General features: G+C 31.6%; 3 protein-coding genes across 4 annotated transcripts; all 3 read left to right on the top strand.

The window, feature by feature from the left end:
- The first annotated feature begins 603 nt into the window (after positions 1-603).
- On the top strand, positions 604-1,441 carry LOC120184307. The gene is made up of 3 exons (XM_039188807.1): positions 604-928; positions 1,005-1,297; positions 1,384-1,441. Exons 1-2 carry the CDS (start codon positions 611-613, stop codon positions 1,164-1,166), a joined length of 480 nt encoding a protein of 159 aa, XP_039044738.1. The 5' UTR covers positions 604-610; the 3' UTR covers positions 1,167-1,297; positions 1,384-1,441.
- Positions 1,442-4,924: 3,483 nt separating this feature from the next.
- Positions 4,925-15,788, top strand: LOC120184292 (sigma intracellular receptor 2-like). 2 transcript variants are annotated; one of them, XM_039188794.1, is made up of 2 exons: positions 4,925-5,327; positions 15,583-15,788. In XM_039188794.1, the coding sequence occupies exons 1-2, from the start codon at positions 5,004-5,006 to the stop codon at positions 15,595-15,597; spliced, it is 339 nt and encodes a 112-aa protein (XP_039044725.1). In that variant the 5' UTR covers positions 4,925-5,003; the 3' UTR covers positions 15,598-15,788. The 2 variants fall into 2 exon arrangements, with proteins under 2 accessions (XP_039044725.1, XP_039044724.1); XM_039188793.1 differs by lacking the exon at positions 15,583-15,788 and adding an exon at positions 5,398-5,748.
- Positions 15,789-17,349: 1,561 nt separating this feature from the next.
- LOC120184337 lies at positions 17,350-18,887 on the top strand. The gene is made up of 3 exons (XM_039188832.1): positions 17,350-17,641; positions 18,453-18,561; positions 18,640-18,887. Exons 1-3 carry the CDS (start codon positions 17,405-17,407, stop codon positions 18,672-18,674), a joined length of 381 nt encoding a protein of 126 aa, XP_039044763.1. The 5' UTR covers positions 17,350-17,404; the 3' UTR covers positions 18,675-18,887.
- Positions 18,888-20,552: the final 1,665 nt, after the last annotated feature.

The raw sequence follows: 20,552 nt of genomic DNA, 5'->3' as shown, positions 1-20,552 counted from the left end.
TAGTACCTTAACTTTCAAATTTTTTAAATTCATACCTAACATTTAGTTTTCATTTCATTTTAGTATACCGCCGTTAAAAACTTAACGCGTTCTCTATCAATTTTGGTCCGTTTTAATACCTAAATTTTCAATTTTTTTAAACTTAACGTTAAATTTTAAACGGGTACTAAAATGAAACAAAACTAAAGTTTTTAGCGGTGGGTACTAAAATGAAACAAAAACTAAACTTTAGGTATAATTTTGAAAAACTAAAAGTTTAGGTACTAAAATGGGCCATAACTGATAGATTAGGTACTAAACACGTAATTTGGCCAAAAAATTAAACACATTGATCTAATAGCTAATTATCAAACCGACTGATCAAATTAAATTCCAATCCGATCAGTTAATTTGACTAACTGAAAATGATTCGTTCCTAATGCCGGGCAACCGTCCCGTTTAAGCAGTCGCTAAAAAGGTCTCCCATTCGTCAGTTGAAACTGAAAATTGGAGCGCTTTTTCCAAGAATATCCACAAGGTTTTGAAAAATCACGAGAATTTATACAGCCCTGGGGATTTAGATTTCATGGTCGAAATCCATACAGTCCGAGGCCATCGAGAGTGAGGAATTATGACCCAGATCGCCCCCAAATTGGCTAAAAGCAGCTTCAGGCTCAGAGTCCAGCGTCGCGTTCTGCTTCTGCGGCGGTGCTTTTGTTGTTTTTGGGACAGACTCCTCATGTGTTCCCCGGGAAATCCTATCGGGTACCGTATATTACCACGTGCTGCCACCCCCGCCGCCGACGGTTCCACGGCGTCGACTAACCTCACTACGCCGCCGTCGCCCGTTTGCCATAGTAGCGGCCGCCAAGATCTTAAGGACTCGGATTTGGTTCCGTTGAAGATCAGCCTCTTGGGTGACCCTCAAATTGGTAAAACCAGTTTTCTGGTTAGCTCCAAGACCAAATCTACAAACACTGATATGTTTGTTAATTGAATGCACATCTTTTCATTGTCTTTCGAAGGTGAAATATATTGGGGATGAGAAAGATGAACAAGAAGACAATCAAGAGAAAGGGTTGAATTTGATGGACAAAACATTTATTGTAGAAGGAGCAAGAATATATTACAGTATCTGGGAAGTTGATGGTATGCCATTTTTTAAACAAAATTACAACAATATATAAGAAACTTTATTTATTTTTGAAACTGGAAATGCAGGAGCAGAGAAATCACCAAATCACATTCCCCTAGCTTGCCAAGATTCTGCAGCAATTCTTTTCATGTTTGATCTAACAAGCAGATGCACTTTAACCAAGTATGATCATCAACAATTAGCTCCTTGAATTTTGAAATCTGGGTAATATTCTGAATTGATTTTGTTTATGTATTCTGTGGTTGCAGTGTCATAAGCTGGTATCAAGAAGCAAGGAAATGGAATCAGGTTTTCACATTTTTCATCATTTACCATCGTTTGGGAACTCTATTGTACGTTGATTATTGCGACACTTGATTACGCAGATGGCGATACCGATTTTGATTGGAACCAAATTCGACGATTTCATTCAACTTCCTATCGATTTGCAGTGGAAGATTGCTAGTCAGGAAAATTGGTCTTACCATTCTTGTTTGATAGAACCATTTTAAGAACACCGGAGAGGCATGTTATGTCTTCCAAACATCGGAATCCGGTACCGGAAACCGATCTACGAGTATATCCCCGGACGATAATGGTTCGGTTTTTGGGTTTTCATGACAGGCAAGAGCATATGCGAAGGCCCTAAATGCTACACTCTTCTTTTCAATTGCTGCATACAACATCAACGTGAACAAGATCTTCAAATTCGTTACGGCAAAGCTCTTTGATCTGCCATGGACGGTTGAACGCAATCTCACAATAGGAGAACCCATCATCGATTTCTAAAGTTTTCCTTCTCCGTACATACAAAAACAAAAGAAAGCTGCCCAGATCTCTAGAAAACCTAGTTTTAATATATATATACACTAAACCCTAAACAATAAACATGTACACTACCGTTACATATCTCCATTTTTTCTCTCACTAAATTTTAATTTTCTCCAGATGAATCACGCCACAAACTTTCAGAACCGGATGAAATTAATTTCTAATTAAAATCTCTAATAATTTTAACATTTTACTAAGAGTTTTGTTGTGGTAAAATACGCGTTTAATACCTAAACTAAAAGTTTTGGTCCGTTTTAACACCTAAACTTTTAATTTTTTCAAAATCATACATAATTAGTATCACGTGGCTAAAAACTTAATGCGTTTAGTACCTAAACTATCAGTTTGGTCCGATTTAGTATATAAACTTTCAATTTTTTTCAAAACCATACCTAATGTTTAGTTTTCATTTCATTTTAGTATCACGTCATTAAAAACTTAACGCGTTTAATACCTAAACATTCAATTTTTTTCAAAATTTAACGTTAAATTTTAAATGAGATACTAAAATTAAAAAAAAAAACTAAAGTTGTTAACGACATGGTACTAAAATAAAACAAACTTAGATATGGTTTTGAAAAAAATGAAAGTTTAAGTATTAACACGTATTAAAACTGATAGTTTAGGTACTAAAACATAATTTATCCTTGTACTTTTATATATAAAAAAGAGAATTAGCTACTGCTAGCAAAGAACCTGAACAGGTTTATGAGTTGTATTTTAAAGAAAAATTGCAAAGAGTAACTCTTGTTATAATACGTAAAACCTAAGTGCCGTGTAAAATTAAGAGTTGTATTGTCGTTGATATTTCTTGCCTAGAAATTGTAGATAATATAAACGTAATTTTATATATTATACAATAATATAATGCGGTGACTCATCCCAATTAAGATAAAATGCAATGACGTTTTCCTTTATAGGGAACCTGTTTGTTTTGGCTCAATAAATGTTTACATTAAGATAAAAGGTTAATAAAGTAAGTAAACTGATCAAATCAGTACAATAACATACTTCAACAAAAAATTGAATAACACCAAATGAGGGGTTATGCCGTACGGCAATCCTAATATACGATAAGGAAAGACGCTATCAAAAATGTTATTATTTTTTAACATTTTCAGTAAAAAAATTACCAAAAACATTATTTTTTTTACCTAAAACATTAATGTTTTTTTAACATTTCCAGTAAAGTGCCCAATATTAGCATTTTCGATAAAAAAATAATGTTTTAGGTAGCGTTTTACCAAATATGTTAACAAATTCGGTAAAGCGCCCAATAATAATATTTTCAGTAGAAATAATAATGTTTTAGGTAATTTTTACCGAAAATATTAAAAAATAATATTTCCAGTAACGTATTTCCTTAGTCGTATATTAACCTGCCGCACGTAAGACTTCCCCAAATCAAATACACTCACGGTATGTTATAAATGTGAAACTAAAAATCAGATAGAAAAATATTTTCAAACAAACCATTGCGATAACACCTGTATAATGATAATCCCAACATACACTTCTCGGTAGGGACAAATGCAAATTTGTGTAGGAGTGAATTTGAACTTATAAAATTTTAGGAGCGAATTTGAACATGTAAAGTTTTATAGGACGAAAATAGATTTTCAATAAAAGAATACATATAAAATATTTAAAATATATAGTAATTTTAAAATTTTAGGTACGACTACCCGCGGCCCATCCCTGGTTCTCGGATAATTGAAGCCTTGAATCGTTTTTTTAATGTGATTATTTGTGATACGTTGAAAGCGTAGGTGGGCACTTCGATACTTTATAACTCAAAACTATTATTGATATGTGACAAAATACATTACAACGACGTTACTCTGATACTACAACACTAGCTGCTACTAATTTACAAACACCACCAATATAGCTTCGCTAAGCTTCACCCTCTCTCTAATAGCTTTGCTAAGCTCTCTCTCTAACTCTCGGTTTTTTCTTTCTTTCATTCACTACTCACGTACATCATATTTCAGTGGTTGTTTCAGGATGCATAATGGTTAAGCATTAAGGATGCTATCATTTCATTTTGCTGCCGTACACTTGCTTCCTTCATGCAATTGCCAACGTTGGCAACATGCAAAAAAAAATATTCTTTGGACAGCTGCCACCCTATCTTTTAACACGTTTATGGCCTCCTTAATTCTTAATTATTAAGATAATATGGAGCTTGGCAACACATCATCGTCAACTTTCTTCACTTGGCCATTCAACAAATGGTTACTTCATGAACTATGTATCTTGCCGACATACATACAATCAGGTGTGTAATTCTAACATGATAATGATGTAATTTCTTAAGGGTTTGGAGGCTTTTAATATGCGAGTTTCATAACTCGTAAAATAAAAATAAAAAAAACATATTTTAAACACCTATTTTTAAAATAAATCTTCAAAGATATTAGATCATAACTAGAAAACTTACAAGGATATGCCCGTTAGTCAAAAGTATGACCAAGAAATCAAAATTGACTGGTTTAGTATGTATTTTGATCGCAGCGGAGCCGCCGATTAAGGAAAAAAATTCCCCATTTCATTTCATATATTTTTAGGGCAAATTATGCATTTAGTACATAAACTATCAATTTTAGTTCGTTTTAGTATTTTTTTCAAAACCATGCCTAAATTTTAAATTTTATTTCATTTTAGTATTCGTATTCAAAATTATTTAACGTTAAATTTTGAATAAAATTGAACGTATATGTACTAAACCGGAAAAAAATTAATAGTTTAGGTATTAGATGTGTAAGTTTTTACAGTGGAGTACTAAAAGGAAATAAAAATTAAATATTAAGTATAATTTTAAAAAATTAAAAGCTGAAGTATTAAGAAAGACCAAAATTAATAATTTAAGTACTAAACACGTAATATACCTATTTTTTATTCGTCTCGTCAAACGTGGCTGCTTTTTACCAAATATAATAGTGTCATAACTAATCCACCCACCACCACTCTCCGCCAAAGTCAAATCAAATATTAGAGCACCAAATCACTTGCAGGAGAATCAAAAACAAAAACAGTGATCGTCGAAAAGAGAAACATGGGATTCATAGGCAAAGTGGTGGATGCGATTCTGTTGCTAACATTCTTGTCCATGTCGTTGGTTCCTCCGTTGCTCGACGCCCAAGCCCTTCTGCCGGAATCCGCCGTCCCCGCCGTCCTCGTCCGTCTGTACAAATGGTACACGACGGAGCACCAGGATTACTTGCTGCTGGAGCAGCCTGCTTTTTTCATGGCGCTCATGAAGCTGGAGATTTTCTTTGTCTGGCCGCTCGCTATGATCAACCTTTACGGGTTGTTGAACTCCAAGCCTTGGTTCAAATCCACCTGCCTCATCTTTGGCTCCGCCCTAGCTACCTCCACGGTAAATTAATCTGAATCTCCGTCCCTTTCCTCTAAGCTCGGTTCTAATTACGCTCTGCTGAAATTTTCAGACGGCTATGGTGGGAGACATGCTGGGATCCAAGAAGCCTATGGCGGATAAACTGGCGATGATGTACTTTCCTTTTATAGCGCTTGGGTTCCTCGCCGTGCTGCGAGGGCTGCTTACACCGTCAACCAAGGCTGTCTCCGCCCGTGCCGACGGAACGACGACCAGGGATTTGAAAAAAGAGGTTTGAAGTTGATGAGTTTCGAAAGATGGTCTCTTCTTCGTTGAAACAATAATATGGGAGGGATTTTGCTCTGTGTTTGTGTATGTAAACAAGTTGAGTGAAGATCATCATCTTCTTCGTTGACTCGATGAGTTTCTTTGTCATGTTTATGTAGTTTTACTTTGAATTATGTAGTTTATGGGAGATAATTACGATTACGATTATGATCCATTCTTTCTATTGATAAAATCCCATCTTAATTACATTTCCACTTTACGTATACTGTTATTGGTTAAAATCAATTAATTTTATATGATGAAACAATTAACACATAAGTATCTTGAAAGGATAATTAAATCAACCAAATTAAGCTCATGACATAATTATTAAGAATTACAGTAAAATAAATGAAAATTTACTTGGTCATTTTATTATGATAGTCGAATATCCTAAAAGCAAGAAATAATAAAGTTATTCAATTACAATACTGCATAATCCTCAATTATCTTGTGATGATATCAGATCTGTTTGATTCTGATGAAAGAATCAGAATCCCAAAATAGAGAGTTCTTTTTTTTAAGAGATAAAAAGAAAGAGCTTTGAAAAAAAACTATTGTCCACGTGAGTCTTTTTAAAAAAAAAATTAATTCTACTATTTTTTAAATCACAAAATAATCGAAATGTCAAAATAATCGAAATGTCCTCTACTTTCCAGTTACACATAACACCATTCAAACTTATATTTTCACAGTATAGGACGAAAGTATTTACACCCGATAATTGTCTCCTCAATACTACACTAATTATCATTGTGTGTATAACAACAATTATTAATTACTTAAATTATATAAATCAATATTAGAAATCAAAATTTCTAACATTCTCCCACTTGATTCATATATAACAAGTATATAACATATTAACATAATTTAAGCTCACTTAAATAATGTAATATACAAGTCACAACTTCGTAAGAGCTAAACCGACCTAATCATGGCGGTCACAGGCCTGACAAACGTCCCAATTATTTCCATGTATTACAGGTGAATCCAATTCAACAAACACAAATTAATAAGATAGACACTCGAAAATAACTTATTCGAAAATGTCTTAAAATAAGATCTTATATCTATAATCATAACAAATATGCATAACTAAATATGATTAATAGATAAGCAAAATCCAAACAAACATCGATATCTATAGTATTAAACAAACATAAATGTGCTAGACATATATTCATACATGTATGACTAATCATCCGCTATACAAGGACTTCGCGACTACTCCCATTTCACTAACATGACCAATAAATGTCTTAGGAGCTAGTCCTTTAGTCAACGAATCCGAAATCATATCCTTGGCACCCTTGGATAGATAGATACTTTAAATCCATATGTTTGACACCCTTGGAGTATATATCGTTCTTGGAGAAGAATAAAATTGTTTCATTATCACAATAAATCCTCATCGGTTTAACAATGGTACCAACGATGCCTAAACCATCAACAAAATTGCGCAACCATAACGATTGAATTGTAACTTCAAAATATGCTACAACTTTAGCCTCCATAATGGAAGTAACAATAACAAATTGCTTACTACTCTTCCACGAGACAATTCCATTAGCTAGAAGGAAAACATAGACGAATATAGACTTCCAGGTATCCGAACATCCAACATAGTTCAAGTCCGAGTAACCAACAACCTTAAGTTTACTAGTTTTCTATATGTGAGCATGTGATCCTTAGTGCCTTGCAAGTACCTTAAAACCTTTTTTGTAGCTCTCCAATGAACCAGTCCAGAATTTGATGATGATGACCCAACATACCGACCTCAAAGCTTATATCCAACCTAGTACATGTCTGAGCATACATCAAACTCCCGACTAAATAAGTATAAGGGATATTATCCATTTCTTTGCGCTCCATGTCGTTATTTGGACATTGGGACTACTAAAATTATCTCATTTATGGATGGAACTGGACTAGGTGTACATGATTCCATCTTAAATATTTCTAGAACTTTGTTGCTTTAAGCCTTTTTGAGACAATCCCAAAATTCCTTGTAATTTATCCTGAAATATTTATATTCTGATCACATAGGAAGCCCACCCATACCTTCATCTTAAAGTTGCTAGAAAGGTAGCCCTTCACATGCAATAATCCACGATCACTAGCGGCAAGAAAAATATCATCTACATACACAAAATGATTATAACTGCTTCCCACAACCTTCATCATACTTCTCACCATTTCCATCAATGTACGATTACACCTTTCTGCTGCACCATTTTGATATAGCAATCTGGGCATTGTATACTGAACACAAATGCCTTAGACTCAAGGAGTTTCTTAAATGGACCTGGAATTTGTCCAACTTCCAATGTCTTTCCATAATATTCATCACCTCTATCGGAACATATTACTTAAGCTTTCTATTTAATTACCTCTCAACCTCTGTAATGAATGTCTCAAGGACATCAACTGATTAAGTTCTTTCATACAGTAAATATAGGTATATACCTAGAGTAATCATCAATGAAGGTGATAAAATACCTCTCATCGCCTCAAGACGGTACATCGAAAGGACCACAAATATTTAGTGTATTAAATCAAGTAATTCACTAATCCTTGTGGCAACATGTTTTGATACATGTTTGATTTCTTACCCTTAATGTAATCCACACAAGTATCATTCTAATCGGTAAAATCCAATTGAGAGAAAACTCTATTTTTAATTAGCCTCAAATTCATTTCTTTGGATACATGACCGAGTCTTTTATGCCATACAATAGAACATCGTTGAGTATATTCCTTTTCATACCAACATCACATTAAACATCAACATTAAACATGGAATTAAAAAAGTACAATTTAGATTGAAACAATACAAAGTATCCGAAAATAAACCAGTACCACTAAGGTTTGTTCCACGATACAATGAAAACAACCATGCCCAGTCCTAAATCAAATCCTAAAATATCCAATAGAAACAAAAACAGATTTCTAGAGCATATTAAACATATAGACACTTCTCTAGATCAAGACAATAGATCATATCTAACACAATTCTATATGTCCTTACACTTTCAATTCTAACCTTCATCATGTTTCCCATAAATAGAAAGCTTTCACTTTCCGATATTCGGTGGATATTTAGGTAACCCTACATAACATTATAAACATGAGTCGTCACACTAATATCAACCACCAAGTATTAGAAGGTACCTCAATCAGATTTGATTCAAAGTACACTGAAACAAAATATATACTTATCTTTCAACCATGTTTTTCTCTTTGGGCAATCAACCTTCTTGTGCCCAGGTTTGTTGCCAAAGAAATATTTCAGTATATTTTCAACCCCTCATTGCCCTTAACCGGGTTGCAAATTAAATGGATACTTTCCCTTGTTCTTTCATTTCTTACTGGAGCTTTGTTGCCACTAGAATCAGCGTTGAATTATCACAATAGGCAAAATTGGCTTGGGAAGTTTGACCTTAAGGTTTTCCCTCTGCCTTGCCTCATCTTGCAAGAGCATGACCTTAGTATCCGAAAAAGACCATTATTCCTTAAGTTGGTTGTATGTTCTCCAAAATTGCTTGAAATCATTACCTTACATGATTCAGCATGAACTCAACCACACCCTCTCACCAAGATCCATATCCAAACTTTTAAGCTAATTGTAGGTATTCACCATTTGAGTAATGTGTTATTCCATGACTGAGCTATATTGTACTCTCTATTAGATAAATCATCAATAAGAACAACGACAACATACTTATCCACAATGTCTGTCATAGTACACTTCTTAATTTCAGCACAAATTCCCTTACATTCTCAGTCTTGGACTGGGAAGGTTAATATTAGCGCTATGCTAAACTTAAGAAATCATCATAAGCTATTCAATTTCTCCCAATTCTCCCATAGTTTCTTGTCTACCTCTGGACTAGTATTGGTCGGTTTAGTGGGTTCATCCATAACTAGAGCTAATCGGGTCCCAAAAGGCCAACATTTAGCTTGACATATTGATCCAATCATCATAGTTCTGCCCATTAAACTTGATACCATTGAAAGTCATATTTGACATAGTAAAGAACACTGTAAACATTACATCTTACATATTAATTGATTTGAATTTAAACCACAATTCAGACTATAACATATACCAAAACATTACATTTAAATTCACATTTGGGCTAAATCTAAACATAACCAACAATCATCAAACATGCATTATTCTTATAACATATATAAGGTCAATAATTAAGTTTACTTTAACATACAAGTCATCTTTGGATGTAACTTATATATTAATTAAACAAAGTTCGTAACCTACTTCAATTGTTATTAACCATGAGTAAGATCTACCTTTGGGTAATCGTATAACTACATGTTAATAATATAAATGTTTATTATTCTTAAATGTAATTTATGATGATACATCAAATAAACATTATAAACTAATATAAATCATTTAATGAATTTGAGTGGGTCACTTTGGTGTTAACGTACTCACTAAAATATTAAAGATTTAAATATGACCCAAAATTGTTTGATGTGGTCCTACACTTGCCACGGCAACGTCATTAGCTATACTTACCTCGGTAACTTCACTAGCCACTGCAACGTCATTAACTCTACTTGCCACAACAACTCCATTCACCATCAAACCGAGATCATATAATTGAAACCTATAATAAAAAATACCCAAATTTCTTATGAGGTGATTTAATTACTATCAAACTTGACTCTGATACCAAATGTTAAAATCAATTAATCTTTAATAAGAAAATACACATCACAATCTTAATAAAGTAATTAAATCAATCAAATCAAGTTCATGTCATAATTATTAAGAATTACAATAAAATAAATGAAAACTTATTTGATGATTCTATTATGATAGTCGAATATTCCAAAAACAATAAATAATAAATGTTATCAAATCCCAATATTGTATAATCTTCAATTCACTTTGTGATGATATCTAGATTTGTTTGATTCTTGATGAAAGAATTAGAACCCAAAATAGATAGTGTTCTTATTTTTTAAGGGAGAAAAAGAAAGAGCCTTGAAAAAAAACTGTCAGCTACGTGAGTTTTTTTAAAAAATTGATTCCACTATATTTTTTAAATGTCAAAATAACCGAAAGAACAAAATAATCGAAAGACCAAAATAACCGAAAGATCCCTCTACTTTTCAGTTACACATAACAATGATCGATTAGAGATAGCCTATAAACAAAACTATTAACAAGTGAATCAACAACGTATATAAACTGAACCAACCAACGACTCTGCCACTATTTTTAAAATATACATTTTTTAACGGGAAAGATTTGATCAATTAATATATCTTTAATATTAATATATATTTAATACGAATATTATCACTATATATATATTTTTCTTGACACATACTATTCAATCCACTTTGCATGATAAAAGTATTTAAACTTAAATAAAACAGTCAATTGAATCAAAATAATTTTTCTACATTTATTCAAAGTAATCTAACTTATAAACTTTTTTTTTTCAATTCGGTAAAATACTTGAATTAAAACCGTTAATTTATTTTAACATAAAAACTCTATATTGAAAATCACTGTTTAATAAATAAATATTCATTTTGTCCAATTAAATTGTCTCTTATTAATTTTTTAGTCAATTTTTTTAACTTTAACTCATAATTATTTAAAATTTATTTTGATAAAAATATGAAAAATATATTTTAAAAATCTTTAATCAAGTAGTTTTAAAATATTTTTAATAAATTTTAATTTTTAAATATTTAAAATAATTATGGTCAAAGTTTAAAAATTTTGACTTTTAAAAAGTCAATAAAAATATGTTTAGTGACAAGAAAGTAGTACAAAATTAATAAACCTATATACAAAATTTTCAATTAATTCATTATTGTCCCCTACAATTTTGTTTTTGAAAAATAAACTTTTTTTATATAATTGTTTACCCACCTACACCATAAGTCTATGAATTAATTATAAAACTTTATAATTAATTATTATTTCTATTTACACGAAGTAAGCGACCTAAAAAGATGATTATCCTTAGAAGGCTCGAGTTCGAGCACTACATAAGATATTTGAATGTTTATTGTCAAATGGCTGAGAACATTTAGAATAGATACCACCGCTTATGATTTCAGAATGATTCAACCAACACTCTCTCACCCAGATCCATATCCAAACTTTTAAGCCAGTTGTAGGTATTCACCATGTGAGTAATGTGTTCTTCCATTGAGTGAGCTATAGTGTACTCTCTATTAGATAAATCATCAATAAGAGCAACACCAACAGACTTATCCACAATGTTTGTCATAGTACACTTTTTAATTTCAACCACAAATTCCCTCACATTCTCAGTCTTGGGTTGGGAAGACTTAATATTAGGCGCTATGCTAAGCTTAAGTAAGCTCATCATAAGCTTATTCATTTTCTTCCAATTATCCCACAGTTTCTTGTCTGCCTCCGGACTAGTATTGGTCGGTTTAGTGGGTTCATCCATAACTAGAGCTAAATCGGGTCCCAAAAGGCCAGCATTTAGCTTGACATATTGATCCAATCATCATAGTTCTGCCCATTAAACTTGATACTATTGACAGTCATATTTGACATAGTAGAGACCACCGTAAACATTTACATATTAATTGATTTGAATTTAAACCACAATTTAGACTATAACATATACGAAAACATTACATTTAAATTCACCTTTGGGCTAAACCTAAACATAACCAACAATCATCAAACATGCATCATTCTTATAACATATATAAGATCAATAATTAAGTTTACTTTAACATACTAGTCATCTTTGGATGTAACTTATATATTAATTAAACAAAGTTCATAACCTACTTCAATTGTTATTAACCATGAGTAAGACCTACCTTTGGGTAATCGTATAACTACATGTTAATAACTATAAATGTTTATTATTCTTAACTATCATTTATGATGCTACATCAAATAAACATTTATAAACCTAATATAAATCATTTAATGAATTTTGAGTGGGCCACTTTGGTGATTAACGTACTCACTAAAATATTAAAGATTTAAATTATGACACAAAATTGTTTGATGTGATCCTACACTTGCCACAACAACGCCATTAGCTATACTCAGTAACTTCACTTGCCACAACAACGTTATTAATTCTACTTGCCACAGCAATGCCATTCACCATCAAACCGGGATCATATCATTGTTTTTTATTAATTAACAATTAATCTAACGTCAATATCATAATCAATTGTCAATTTGTAACTTCAATATGAAAATACCAAAATTTCTTATGAAACATTTAATAAAAAAATACCCAAATTTCTTATGAGGTGATTTAATTCCTATCAAACTTGACTCGATACCAAATGTTAAAATCAATTAATCTTCAATAAGAAAATACACATCATGATCTTGATAGAGTAATTAAATCAACCAAATCAAGCTCATGGCATAATTATTAAGAATTAAAGTAAATTAAATGAAAACTTACTTGATGATTCCATTATGATAGTCGAATATCCCAAAAGCAATAAATAATTAATGTTATCCAATCCCAATATTGTATAATCTTCAATTCGCTTTGTGATGATATCAAGACTTGTTTGATTCTTGATGAAAGAATTAGAACCCCAAAGTAGATAGTGTTCTTATTTTTTTAAGAGAGAAAAAGAAAGAGCCTTGAAAAAAACTGTCAGCTACGTGAGTTTTTAAAAAAATTAATTCTACTATATTTTTTAAATGTCAAAATAACCGAAAGATCAAAATAACCAAAAGATCCCTTTACTTTTCAATTACACATAACAATGATTGTTTAGAGATAGCTTATAAACAAAACATTAATAAGTGAAACAACAACATACATAAACTGAACCAACCAACAACTCTGAGCACCAGACATGGAGGAGAGAAAACTTGAAGAAGAACAAAAAAAAAACATAAAACAAAGCAATCTCCTCTTAACAATAATCACGTCTGACACATATATGCGATAACCACCCAAGAAAATGGTAACTGCCGCAAAGAAAAATATGGAGGAAGAGAGGATGGTATTTGAGATCTCCGCCACTATTTTTCAAATACACATTTTTAAGGGAAAGATTTGATCGGTTAATATATCTTTAATATTAATATATATTTAATACGAATATTATCACAATATATATATTTCTCTTGACATATACGATTCAATCCACTTTACATGATAAAAGTATTTAAATTTGAAAATTTAATCAAATAATTTTTCTACATTTAGTCAAAGTAATCTAACTTATAAACTTTTTTTCAATTCCGTAAATACTTGAATTAAAACCGTTAATTTATTTTGACATAAAAACTCTATATTGAATCACTGTTTAATAAATAAATATTCATTTTGTCCAATTAAATTGCCTCTTATTAATTTTTTTAGTCAATTTTTTAACTTTAACTCATTATTATTTAAAATTTATTTTGATAAAAATATGAAAATTATATTTTAAAAATCTTTAATCAAGTAGTTTTAAAATATATTTTTAATAAATTTTAATTATTTAAAATAATTATGGTCAAAGTTTAAAAAATTTGACTTTTAAAAAGTCAATAAAAATATTTTAGTGAAACGGAAGTATACAAAATTAATAAAATCTATACAAAATTTTCAATTAATTCATTATTGTCCCCCTACAATTTTTTTTTTTTGAAAAATAAACTTTTTTATATAATTATTTTCCCACCGTCACCATAAGTCTATGAATTAAATAAAACTTTATAATTAATTATTATTTTATTTACACAAACTAAGATCTAAAGAGATTGTTATCCTTAGAGGGCTCGAGTTCAAGCTCTACATAAGAATATTTGAGCGTTTTATTGTCAGGCAACTGAGAGTATTAAAATTATATTACTATTTATAATTATCCTAGATTGATAAAAAATTATTTTTTTTTGATTTTTCATGTCGAACTAGTATAATTTTCAATACTTGCTCGTGCATAAAAGAATTAAGGATAACATAATGGTCTCCAAAATTTGGAACTCTTACATTTTAGTCATTAAAATTTTAAAAAATAATAATAATCATTGATTTTTTTTTACAAAAAAATTTAAGTCAGACGTGATTTCCCATTCCAGGACTAGGGCATACCTAAAACCCAATTGGGATTTATATAAGAGTTTACAGATTGTCCAGCAAGAGTTACGGTGATAAGCTTCGAACTTGACCTTACAAACTCAAATTCTTAAGTCCTAATCATTTGTGGCAATGCGCATTGATATAATCATTTAACTTTTAAATCAATTTAAATGCAGTTAAAAATATTTACAAGCTACAAGTTGGATAAAATCCAGTGGTAGTCAAATGACATGAATTTAAGTTCAACTTTCAACCATCAAGAATTCAAATTTGAATTTGCTACCACAAGAATAAATTCAAGTTGATAAGTGGCATTGATGGACACCAAGCATTGGCAAGTTTACAACTTGTGTACATGAGAAAATTATCATTTGGTCCCTAAACTATTAATTAATTTGCAAGTTTGGTCCTTGAAGCTCAACTATAAATAGGCCTAAGCACTTTCACTTGAAAGCATCCCAATAAGTTCTCTCTCTCATTGTTTTCTTCATTCTCACACTTTGTAATATTTTAGGAATTATATGGAATTACATTTTTTGTAATATTTTATCGATAATGAAGTTATCATCCGTTGGTGGTTCTCGAGGAGTAGACGATATTTTCGTTGAACCTCGTAAATTTGTGTGTTCTCTCCATTATTGTTCTTTATTGGGGTTTTCCATTGTGTTTCAATATTCAATAATTTGACGGGTTTGTCCGCTGTGCAATTTTGGTAGTTTTGATCTTGACGTTTTAAGTCAATTTTAAAACTACATTCGTGTGGGAAATAACCCGGTTTCCCCAACACTAAAGACATAAACATAATTACTTAAATTGAAATCTTTTAGAGATAATGACATTTAATTTTATCAGTATGTTTACTTATTTGAACTTTGTGTTGAATTCAGGCGGCTATGGTGTGAGACATTTTCGGATCCGACAAGTCATCGGCGGATTTAATGGTGAAGTTGTATTCGCCGTCGTTGGCATTAGGGTCTCTGGCTATGTTGCGAGGGTTGTTGGTTTCACAACCGAGCAACGCTGCTCCAATCGTTGTCGAAGGACCCGGCGGCTTTGAAAAAGAGGGATTGAAGTTGACTCGTGGAGTTCCAAAGATCAACACGTAATTACTCCCTTTTATCTATGTAGACAAGTCAAGATAAATAAGGATTGAAATTCAAAGCACATAATTTATGAATATATTTTTGATATGATAGTAGTATATATATGTAGTAATTTTATTTGTCATGTTCACAATTTTCTTTTCAATTTATGTGATTTACCCATTTGATATTTATAGGCATGTAAATGAACTCAACGTTCAGCGAACCGTTTGTGAACCGTGCGGCGGGAAGTTCGTTTATGTGCGTTTATTTATTAAATGAACGAACATGAACAATATTTTTTGTTCGTTTAATTAAATGAACGAACATGAACATAGGTCTCGTTCGTTCATTTACGTTCGTGAACGTTCGATTATGTTCGTTCGGTTATGTTTGTTTATGTTCGTTCGATTATGTTCGTTTATGTTCATTCATTTATGTTTAATTCAATCTTCTTAAATCAATTTTGGTGACCAATTTGTAAGTACCTTAAAAATATTAATTAATATGATATTCTGATGACCAACTCCATAATTAACCCAATTTTATTTGGAGATTAAATCCAATATGTTAACCTTTGAGGCACATCGCACCTATATTCATTTCCCCTTTTTTCCCCAAACCCTAGTTCACTAGAGAGTGGAGACGATCGCTGAAAGCTTCAAACAAGTTATATTATAGTGCATATGAAGTTTTACAGGTCTGTTTTCATCTCTTTTCTCTGTTTTATTTGACTTCATAGTTGATATGTAAAGTTATGCAGGTATCTCACATCTAAAACTCAAAAAAACATCATACTCTTTCTAGAAATAGATGGAAGATAAATGTAACAATCGGAAGTATATGAGCATCAATAAAGAGAAAAATATATAGAATTTGCCAGAAAACAAAACAAAGATTTCTATGCAATTTTTGAAAAAAGTGTAATAGCGAAAAATGATTGTTCATATGTAATCATGGACCACTAAGATAAATGTTATAGCGTTAAATTAAAGTTGTGTGAATAATTTAATATCTTTAAAAGATCGATCAAAATATTTGATATCTTCAAACATTTCATCACTGCTAATAAACTCTTACGCTATTTATCACTGTAGATTTGGTTATTTGCATTGTCGACTATTTTTCATGAAAGAACAATGGAAGGTAGGGTCTCCAACGTTTATGTTCGTTTATGTTCGTGTTCATTTATGTTCGTGTTCGTTTATGTTCGTGTTCGTTTATGTTCGTTTATTTATTAAATGAACGAACATGAACATATTATATTCCTTAATAAACGAACATGAACAAAAAAAAATTTGTTCGTTTATGTTCGTGTTCGTTTATGTTCGTCTATTTATTAAATGAACGAACATGAACATACCTCCGTTCGTGTGCGTTCGGTTCGTTTACAGGCCTAGATATTTAAGTCTTTCGTCTATTTTTATTTAAATAAGGATTGTTTTAGGGATTATTGACTATAAACTTAAATACTTATAATTGTTCTTTTGTGGGACGGACCTGTCTGCCATTATTTTTGGTCAAACATGGCAGGTACTTCTTAATAATTCCAACCAATAATCGATGATTGCAAATCCTTCGATCTTCACTCACCACTCCATCAAAACGATCAGATATAAATGCACATATGGAATCACTAGTAAGCTTTGCAGGGAAAAAAAGACATGGGAAGTTTAGGGAAGGTGGTGGATGCCCTTCTATTGCTATCATTCTTCAGCATCCTGGTGATAGTTCCGCTGGACATCCCGGAATCCATCCTCCCTTACCACTGGAATCCTCTCTATCGATTTTACACGACGATCAGCCGGGATTATTTGGTGCTCGACAAGCCCCCTTTCTTCTTCGCACTCATGATGCTGGAGCTCTTCTACCCTCTGTTTTGAAAATCGGATCGGACCGGCCGGTTCAACCGGTTCAATCGGGAACCTTACTTAGTCCGGTTTAATCTAAATCGATTGAACCGTTATTAGTGAACCGATCAGAACCGTTGAATCGTTCGAACCGGACCGGCTGAAAATCGGAAAAAATCGGGAAAAACCGGGATTTTTATTTTTTTTTTAAAAAAAATTAAATCAAACAACGTCGTTTGTTAAACGAGCCAAGTCGAACTCGAGTATTGCTGAGCTCGACTCGAACTTGAAAACTTTAAAAGTAAGCTCAACTCAACTCAAACTCACAAGCTAAAAATTATCAAGTTCAACTCAAACTCGAAATATATATGAAACTTGAACTCAAAAAGGCTTGAATTCAAAAAAAATTAGAAGCGATTGAAGCCTAAAATTCGAGCTTGATTGAAGTGAAAGAATAGTTATATAATTATAGTTATATAATTTTGTTATGCTTTTTTTAACCCCAAATTTATTTTTTAATTATAGTTATATAATTATATTTATTATTTAATATGTTTTACCTTAAATATTATGTTGTCGTTAATTTGAATCATTTTGTTTCACTTGATTTTATAGTTTTTAACTTATATATGTTATGACTTGCTTTGAATATGACTTGTGATATAAAAAATTATTTTTTATTAAATATTTTTGATATTTTTATTTAATTTTTTAAATAATTATGACGTCGTCCAGTTCTTCCGACCGGTCGAACCGGTTAGACCGGTTGAACCAGTGAACCGGTAGCATGACCGGTTCGCTAATCGGTCCGGTTCTGAAAACATGCTTCTACCTGTTTCCGCTCGCCGTGCTCAACATCTACGGGATGCTTACCGCCAAGCCCTGGTTCAACTCCACCTGCCTCGTCTCCGGTGCCTATCTTATCACCTCCACGGTAAAAAATAATAACTAGTAGTTTGTTTTCTGTTTTTCCTCGAGTATGCATTTTTTTTAACAGTGTGGTGAATTTCAGACGGCTATGGTGGGGGACGTTCTCGATCCGATTAACGGTCGGCGGATTTCATGGCGAAGTTGTATTTTCCGTTTATTCCGTTAGGGGTTCTCGCCGTATTGTGGGGGCTGGTTCCGCAATGCGGCACGGCTGCTCCGATCACCGGTAACGGACCTGTGTCGGCTTTGAAAAAGAAGGCATGAAGTTGAAGCTTGGACCAATGAGTTACAAGGAACATCTCTTTGATTAAGCTACCATGTCAAAACAATAATAAGGTAGTATTTGTAATAGTCTCCTCTTTGTCATGTTTTGAAAGTGTTTTTCCCCTATCGTCCGACTATTAATGCTTTGGCCTTCCATGAATTGGCTCTTATGAATTATTATCATAAAGTTCAAACCCATATATCTCTATAATTTCCATTAAATTGGTCTTGTATTTATCGAGCAAGTTGATCACTAGTTGAACAATGCTTTACTCAACGTGAAAACTACTCGATCTGACTCATTGATCGTTAAGTTCGATAATTTTTTCCGACTTAATTCAACTTGTTGCTCGTTAAACTTCCCAGAAATTTGATATTTTCTTTAAAAATATATATATAATCTAATAATACTAAGAAAAGCTAAATATAAACGTAAATTAACATATTATATATATATCAGAATAGGATATGATGAAATTTCAAAGTTTAAACTCCAAAATAGCAATTCACAATACACCAAACTAACATATTATAATATTTTTTGAGAATAAAGAAGTTTAATAAGACATAATCTTAAAAAAAGACAAATAACACTTAACAAATTATAAATTAACAAGCTGCTCGTGACTCATTGAGACAAATTAAATTTTGCTCGACTCGACTCGTTAAAATTTCGAATTAAATTCAAATCGAATCAATCTAAATCAAAGATTGATCGAATTTTGAACGAATCGAATTCAACTTAATTAAAAACACTCTATAGAATATCCCATGATAAACCTATCCTTAATTTTCATTAAGGCTAAGGTTTGATGAGTCACTACAAAGAGTTTTTTTTGGGGTTTATTCTTCTGATTTTCAAGTCTTCGCCTTAATTAATCTTATGCGACCCAAATCACACATCTAACTTTAATAATGAGTCTCTCAGCGGGAATTTTCTACATACATAACTTTATATATTTATTTTTAAATGAATCAATATTACGAATTAATCAGATTTTAATCTAATGTATTAAAGTTAAAAATTTCATGAGTTAGTTCATGTTGAGTTTTTAACCTACAATACTTAGAGCACACACATTACACTAACGCAACCACTTGAAATTTGTTTTTTTAAGATAACATTTTATTCACTATTGAGATATTTATATTTGACATAATTATTATTTTATATCGATTGAATTTCTGTCGTGAATTGATTGATTAATGTGGTTGGTACTTTATTAGGTTGATGACATTGTATTAAAGTTTGATTAAGAACATATTTAATTTGAAACTATACTTTAGTGGTTTAAGAAGGTATTATTTTTTTAAAGGTCCCATGTAAGTAACTATGTCTGTGGGTGCGTGTAAATTGTTAATAACTAATAAAGATTCTGAACAAATTTTATCTTGTAATAATCACTATAAAAAATAATATTTAATTTATTTACTCTATTCGTCCTTGGACATTAATCTCGATGACACGTAGATTAATTGAAATATCGGGGGAGATTAGGGGTGCTTAATGAGTTGAGCAATTCGTGTAGCTTGTACTCGACTCGGTCAAAACTTGGTAAAACTCGAACTCGAGTTCGACTCAGAACCTTAATAAGATTATGAGACCAACAAATTTTTTTCATCAAATATTTAATATTGTTACATTTTCAAGATTTAATGTTTGTTTTATCGATCTAAATCCGATTTTTTTCTTTGGGAGAGTTATCTTTGTTATGAGGATCCTGGATCGCT

Source organism: Hibiscus syriacus, unplaced genomic scaffold, assembly GCF_006381635.1.
Source record: "Hibiscus syriacus cultivar Baekdansim isolate YM2019G1 unplaced genomic scaffold, ASM638163v2 tig00112864_pilon, whole genome shotgun sequence".
In the NCBI taxonomy this organism is placed as follows: domain Eukaryota; kingdom Viridiplantae; phylum Streptophyta; class Magnoliopsida; order Malvales; family Malvaceae; genus Hibiscus; species Hibiscus syriacus.
The sequence above is the reverse complement of the archived record's forward strand: the minus strand, read 5'-3'. Positions and strand labels throughout refer to the sequence as shown.